This window comes from Trachypithecus francoisi, unplaced genomic scaffold (genome assembly GCF_009764315.1).
Source record: "Trachypithecus francoisi isolate TF-2019V2 unplaced genomic scaffold, Tfra_2.0 Lachesis_group20, whole genome shotgun sequence".
Taxonomy (NCBI): domain Eukaryota; kingdom Metazoa; phylum Chordata; class Mammalia; order Primates; family Cercopithecidae; genus Trachypithecus; species Trachypithecus francoisi.
In genome coordinates, this window is record NW_022681466.1 from 24,914,144 (window position 1) to 24,921,052 (window position 6,909).

At 55.3% G+C, this 6,909-nt stretch overlaps 1 protein-coding gene across 2 annotated transcripts; it reads left to right on the top strand.

Moving 5' to 3' along the window:
* Window positions 1-211: 211 nt before the first annotated feature.
* On the top strand, window positions 212-6,659 carry TMEM92 (transmembrane protein 92). Of its 2 annotated transcripts, none has more exons than XM_033183460.1 (5): window positions 212-365; window positions 3,481-3,506; window positions 4,325-4,399; window positions 4,651-4,765; window positions 4,965-6,659. In XM_033183460.1, the coding sequence occupies exons 1-5, from the start codon at window positions 297-299 to the stop codon at window positions 5,076-5,078; spliced, it is 399 nt and encodes a 132-aa protein (XP_033039351.1). In that variant the 5' UTR covers window positions 212-296; the 3' UTR covers window positions 5,079-6,659. The 2 variants fall into 2 exon arrangements, with proteins under 2 accessions (XP_033039351.1, XP_033039349.1); XM_033183458.1 differs by having other exon boundaries at window positions 4,570-4,765; window positions 4,965-5,563.
* Window positions 6,660-6,909: the final 250 nt, after the last annotated feature.

Here is a 6,909-nt window from a genome sequence, read left to right on the forward strand (position 1 = left end):
TGCCCGCCTCGGCCTCCCAAGGCGAGTATTACCTAGTATTACCAGCGTGAGCCGCGCCCGGAGGTAGAAGAGATTAACAGAAAAATCCGTTAATCTCTTCTACCTCCCAATTCCCAAAACCCAACCGAGACCTCTGCGCCTCCCTTCCTCCTCCCAGCCCCTCCCTGCCCCGAGTCCGCCTCTCCCGGTGCAGCTCCGCCCCCATCCCGAGGCGGGGCCCCATAGATGGAGAGAAGTGGGAGAGGTCGGAGCCCCGCCTTCTCTACACAGGAAAGCTCAGTGGCCCCCAAGCCAGGATGTCCCAAGCTTGGGTCACCGGCCTCGCGCCCACCTTGCTGCTCAGCCTGCTGGCTGGCCCCCAAAAGGTGAGACTTGGGAGGTAAGGTTGTGGAACTTTCGGGCCCTACCCTTGTAGGTCAGGAGTCTGCTTATGGAGCCTGGTGCCACCTTCCATAATCAGGATTTCCTCCTGACCGCGCACAATTAGCAACTTCCTTTCTCTCTTTGCTGTGGAGGTGGAGGTGGAGGTGGAGGTGGAGGTGGAGGTGGAGGTGGGGGCAGCGGAGGAGGCTCTGGGAGAGCCTAGGTTCTCCCACCTCTCTGAGGCGGATCCTGTGGTGGGAACTGGCCACCACCCGCCACCTATCTGACACCTGGCACCTCTCTGTGAATAGGGACTTTGGACCTCGTATTAGCCCCAGCTTATCCTTCCAGCTCCTTCCTGCCGGAGGTCTGGACACCTGGGCCAGCATGTAGCCCCAGCTCTGTTCCTCCAGTGCTGGGGGACCCTGGAATGTCCCCACCCTCTTTGGGACTGTGTCTCTGCTTGTTCTCTAGGGGAGAGAAGGCTCCCTCGTCCCCTTCTAGGGGTGAGTAATCCCAGCCTGTGGTGGGATTTGACCTGGCTGCCTGACCAAGGCTGGGGAGACCTCTGAAATCTGATTTTGAGAGGGAGGTGTAGGCTTCTAGTGCTCCCTCGGCCCTTCTGTTCCTCCCAGGTAAAGTCTACAGGTGATGGGGGAAGACTGTCTCGTCCTGGGGTGGGTGATTATCCTGGGAACAGAGACGGGTCTAGAACATGCATTTGTGACTTATTTCCATTTAAGAACCAGAGGGAAGTCAGGGCCTGCTCCCAGAACAGGGTACCTTCACACATCTGGGCTGAGCTTTCAGAGTGGCTCTGCCAAAACCCTTCCATGGAGCCGGGTTAGTGAGCAAGGTGTTCCTTCTAAATCACTGGGCAGTCAGTTTGTGTCAGTGCTGGGCTGGGCATCCTCTGGTTTACCCCTCCCACCAACCCTAGGGGTGAGGTGCTGTTAATGCCTTTAATTCTGGAGTTAAGTAAGCTGAGATTTACTTACTCCCAGCCCAAGACCACTCTGATGCTCCATAAAACTCAGCCTCTGAACCACCCCAGACAAGACTACCCCCTTGTTAAAATGTGGGGAGGCAATCTGGGAGAAGAGCTCCTCCCCGTCCCAAACCAGAACTTGAGACTAATTTACTAAACCTGTTAATTACCCATCGCTTCTTAGTTGGGGTCCAGGAAAAGGACAAGGGCCAGAGTGGGGTCTGAGGGGGAAGGGGTGCTGCTGAGTGCCTGGATGGACCCCTCGATTTTTTTTTTTTAAATTTAAAAAATAGAGGCTGGGCGCAGTGACTCACGCCTGTAATCCCAGCACTTTGGGAGGCCGAGGCAGGCCGATCATAAGGTTAGGAGTTTGAGACCAGCCTGACCAACAACCCCATCTCTACCAAAAATACAAAAATTAGCTGGGTATGGTGGCACGTGCCTATAATCCCAGCCACTTGGGAGGCTGAGGCAGAAGAATCACTTGAACCTGGGAGGCGGAGGTTGCAGTGAGCTGAGATCACACCACTGCACTCCAGTCTGGGCAACAGTCTGAGACTCTGTCTCAGAAAAAAAAAAAAAAAAAATAGAGATAGGGTCTCGCTATGTTGGCCAGGTTGCTCTTAAACTCCTGGCCTCAAGCAATCCACCCACCTCAGCCTCCCAAAGTACTTAGGATTGCAGAGATGAGGCACCGCGCCCAGCCTGTCTCCAATTCTATAGTCATTCCTGTGTGCTGTGTGATTTGGATTCACAGACTCACCCTCTCTGGGCCAACCTGCAGGGGTTCCTTCCTGTTCCTGTCCCCACAAGGGGACAAAGCCTGTGAGATGGTACTCAGCCTGGGACTGAGCATGGAAAAGGGGAATTACCCCAACTATTATCTGCTGTCACTGGTATTCTTATCTTTACTGTTGTGATTTGCAATTGAAATATTTCAAGTAAAGGTATAAAGATAAAGATAATGGTGGTTTGCCAAAGCTGGCGTCCTACTTTTAGCCTTGGTTGTTTGTCCCAGGAGGCTAGGGTGAGGTGACAGATGCCCTTCCCCACCACCCATTTCCTATGTTCTGGCACCTACATCCCTCCCCCACAGTCTGGGAGCAGCAAGGATGAAATGAAACCAGGTAATTGATGAATGTACGTTCATTCATTCTGCAATTATTTTGACTATTGAGTTTTCAACAATGATGTAGCAAAAATCCCTGCCCTCGTGGAGTTTGCCTTTGACACAACTGAAGAACAATTAACAAGATAAAGTAAATATATAGTATGTTAGATGTTGATAAGAGATGTGGAGAAAAATTAAGCACACTAAGAGGAAGGAGAGTGGTTGTAATTTTAAACAAGGTAACCAGAGAGGGAGGAGCTGGAGCCAGCCTTGCAGCCACCTAGAAGAGTATTCCAAATCAGTGCAGCTTTGACACACAATTGCTATCAATGGAGTGAAATTCCTTAAGATGCCCTGGCTGCCCTGCAGACCTAGTTTAGAAGAGGGAGAAGCTGATTCGGGAGGCGGGGTCCTGGCAGCTTTGCAGAGCATGGAATCCCCTAGGCAGGGATCTGAAGGATGAATGGAGGCTCAGACAGGTGTAAAACAGCCAGGTATGTTCAGGGAACTCCCAGTGGGTGTGTGTGAGAGGAAGAGAAAGAACTAGGGGAAGCGAAAGGGGAGGGAGTGCAGCTGCCCACTGGGGGGTCTCTACCCCAGGGAGCCACCAAAGGCGGCTTCCAGCAAGGTTTTTTGGTGATGAGATTTGCATTATAGGAAGAGTGCTCCTGCCCACAGTGTCTGCAGTGACAGGGTGGGAGACAGAAAGTCGCTAGTGCCCTGAGCCATGGGTGTCACGGCAGAAGCTGAGTTGGGTGGTCAGAAGGGATGAGCTTATAAACCCGGGGGTGATGGAATGTGCTGAGAGAGTAAGGGCAGCTGGGCCAGCCAGGGGTCAGCTGGGCTCCAAGCACTGACCTGGGAACATAGTAGAGAGTGAGGTGGGGAGTGACTTGCAGGAAGAGGCTGAGTCTACTGGGGACCTGCTGCCTGTGAGGTACCTGGGTAGCATCTGAATGGAGACCCCACTCCCACTATCCCCAGTTTATGACCCCGACTTCTCTCTTTTCTTCCACAGGTGGCAGCCAAATGTGGTTTCATCTCGTAAGTCTGGAAGTCATAATTTCCAATCTGGGGAGTGGGGAGGAGCAACCCAAATCATGCCCTGCATGCCTTGTAGGGTGTGGGGGGCCAGAAACCCCACCCATCCTCACCCACTCCCAATCCAGCCAGAAACTGTCCCCCCACTTTTCCAGCCAAAGAGGGAGACCCCACCCTCTCTCTCCACCAACGAACCCAGGGACTTCCACGCTTGGGGGCAGGTCTGTAGCTGGATCCCGGTCCTTCCTACTGCAGTGCCAGGCCGTCTCCCCTCCGAGGGTCCTCTGGGTAGAAGGCAGGGGCTAACCCTCATAGAGAAATCCCAGAAGCCTGAGCACAGGGGTGGGGCTTGGTAAGGGTCACTGGGCAGAAAAGTGTTTCCTTTAGGTCAGCACTGGGTGTTCTGAAAGCACCCATTCTCTGACTCCTCATACTCCATGGGCACCAGCGAGGACTTTCTCTTCCTGGACATGCCATGTGGCCTCTTTCCCCACACCTCCTTAGAGTTGGATGAGCGGTGTCATGGCCGCTGCTATGCCCCATCCCCACACCTGCCTGCTGAGGTCAACAGGATACTTCTTCCACCCATGTTACAGATGAGGGGCGTGGGGCCCAATAGGGAGCCGGACTGGGCGTGGGTGCACACGCCCTTCCCCAGAGTCCTCCTACTGAGCTCAGAGGGGGCCGTACCCTCCAACCCACTAAGGGGTGGCTTGGTGCCATGAGCCTATTGGGTGTGTTTTGGGGAGGCTGGGATCCTTCTGCCTCTCCATTCTGGTGCCAACAGCTTCTCCTTGCCCTTTTCTGTGCCCTCCGTCCAGCAACTGCCCCAAAGGATTCAAATGCTGTGGTGACAGCTGCTGCCAGGAGAACGAAATCTTCCCTGTCCCCGTGAGGTGAGCCCAGGTCCAGCTCCTCTGGGCGCCGTCCTCGGAGGGACCTGGTCCACACAGGGCAAGGCCAGGCACCTGCCGAGGGGGCAGTGTGGGCGGCGGGAGCGGGGAGGTGTGGGGAGTCCCCAGGGTGGCCTGGAGACTCAGGGTGCTCTTGGTGGTCCCCACCCCAGGATCTTCGTCATCATCTTCCTGGTCATCCTGTCCCTCTTTTGCATCTGTGGTCTGGCAAAGTGCTTCTGTCGCAACTGCAGAGAACCAGAGCCAGACGCCCCAGTGGATTGCCGGGGGCCCCTGGAACTGCCCTCCATCATCCCTCCAGAGAGGGTCAGAGTATCCCCCTCTGCATCCCCACCCCCCTACAGTGAGGTGGGTGTCTCATCCCTATCCCTAGTCCCCAGGGTGGCCGGCTGTGCAGCAGGGACAGTGGAGGGCCCTTCGACCCTGGAGGGCACTCTGCACCCAGCATTGGGTCACCCCTCCCCCTGGTAACCATGCCTCAGCTGGCAGCGGGGAATGGTGGCCAGGGCCAGGACCCAGAAGACTGAATTCCCTCTTTTCCCTGCAGGTGATTCTGAAGCCCAGCCTGGGCCCAACTCCCACAGAGCCACCCCCTCCCTACAGCTTCAGGCCTGAAGAATATTCCGGGGGTCAGAGGGGCATTGACAACCTGGCTTTCTGAGTCACCTCCTGCCTGGAAGCTTGCGATCAGCAGCCTCCTCCCCAGTGCCTCCAGGATCAAGCTAGAGACTGCTGGCACCCCAGGAATGTCCCTGCCCATCCTGCCATGTCTCTGTTCATTCTTGGATTTAAGTTATTACTTTTTCTGCCTCTGTTTCCACCCCAGCTACCTCTCTTGTCCTGAGGGTTAGGCTGGAGTGACAGTATCTGCCCCCCAACCAACTCAAGAAAGAGGATGCCAGAAGGAAAATGCCAACCATTGGAGGTGCCCAACAGCAGAATGGGCTACTCTGAGGGGTAGTAAGAGCCCCATTTCTGGAGGTATGCAAATCTTGACTGGACAGCCAGCCCTGAGATTTTATCAGGGCACTTCTATACCTGTGGGACATTGGACTGGATGAGCTCTGAGCCAGCTTCCACTCCTACCTGAATAGAGAACTCACTGTACCCACCCACAACACAGGATAAACACATGTCCTCACTGAATGTTACTGATCGCGGCTGAGGGCCTGCCTCTGGCTGTGTGGGGAGGTGGGTGGAGAGGTGAGTCCAGACACTGCTGGGGGGTGCGGTGAGGGGGTCGCTGTGCCGCAATCCCACCACTGATGAGCCTTCTGGGAGGACAGTCCATCCGTGGGCCGCTGTTGGGGAGACGCTTGTTCTAGATGCTTTGGCTGCCTGTTTTATGATGTCTCTGTGTGCCAAAGAGCCTGGAAATGGGGTGCGCGTGTCCCTTGTGAGGGTTTCCCAATCCCTTCTGCCCACAGCTTCCCTGGGACACATGGAGCCCAGCTCTCTGCCTGTCTTACCATGAGTTGTGAGAAGTTGGCTGCGAGGAGTTGGGTCCAGGAAGCAGCGCTGGGACAGCCCATTCTGCTGTTGATAGCAGGAAACCACCTGCTGGGAGACGATGGGGGTAGGGAGAAGCCCAGGAGAGCAGTGGGTGGAGCTGGGCATCTGTGGAGTGGGGCTTTAGGAGACCTTGAACGGCCCCACCCTGGAATCTCCTACAGGAAGAGGAGGAGATGGCAGGTTCCACCCTTCTCTTCCAGCCCCACCCGTGGGAGTTAAGCCCTAGGGGAAGAGTCTTCACATGGGGGCCTGGCATAGTCATGCAGAATGGGGCAGGACAGTGCCAGTGCCTTGGGACTCAGATGGGACTGGGTGCCTCTACCCTGATTTTTGCCTTTGCACTGCGCCCTCACAGTCCACTTAATGCCAGCCTCCTTCTCCAGGCAGAGGACCCCGTGTCAATGCTGGCCAAAGCTCCCAGGAGGATTGGAGGTAGAATTGGCCCTCATGTGCCAGCAGGGGTGCCTCCTTTAGTGCTCTCCCAATAATGCGATCCTGGGGGCATCAGTACGCAGGCAGTTGGCAGGGTTGGGGGCTGTTTGATGGCACAGGCAGCCCCGAAGATGCCAGGAACAGAGACTGTCCGGGTGTGGGTTCCCAGTGGAGATAGGGCCCTGGAAGGAGTGCAGCAGTTACTGACAAGATAGTGCCAGGGTTGGCTGTAGGAGAATGAGCCCAGGCGTAAGTGGAAGTTTCCCGTTACTTTCAGGGATTGGTCAGGGGTGGCAGAAAACAAAGAGATTTGTTTACTGGAAACTGTAGGCAGCTTTAGAAGTTTATGAAAATTCACCTTGTGAACTTTGATCAATGGCAGCTGATAAATTATCAGCCCTGGTATGCGGAAGAGAATACAAGGACTTTAGACTGTGGTACCCACCTGCCATGGATGTGACCCGGGGGATAGACACATGATGGGAAAGCCTGAACGCCTGCCAGACATGCATGAAGCCCACGTCTCAGACCTACGCAGGACTTACGAG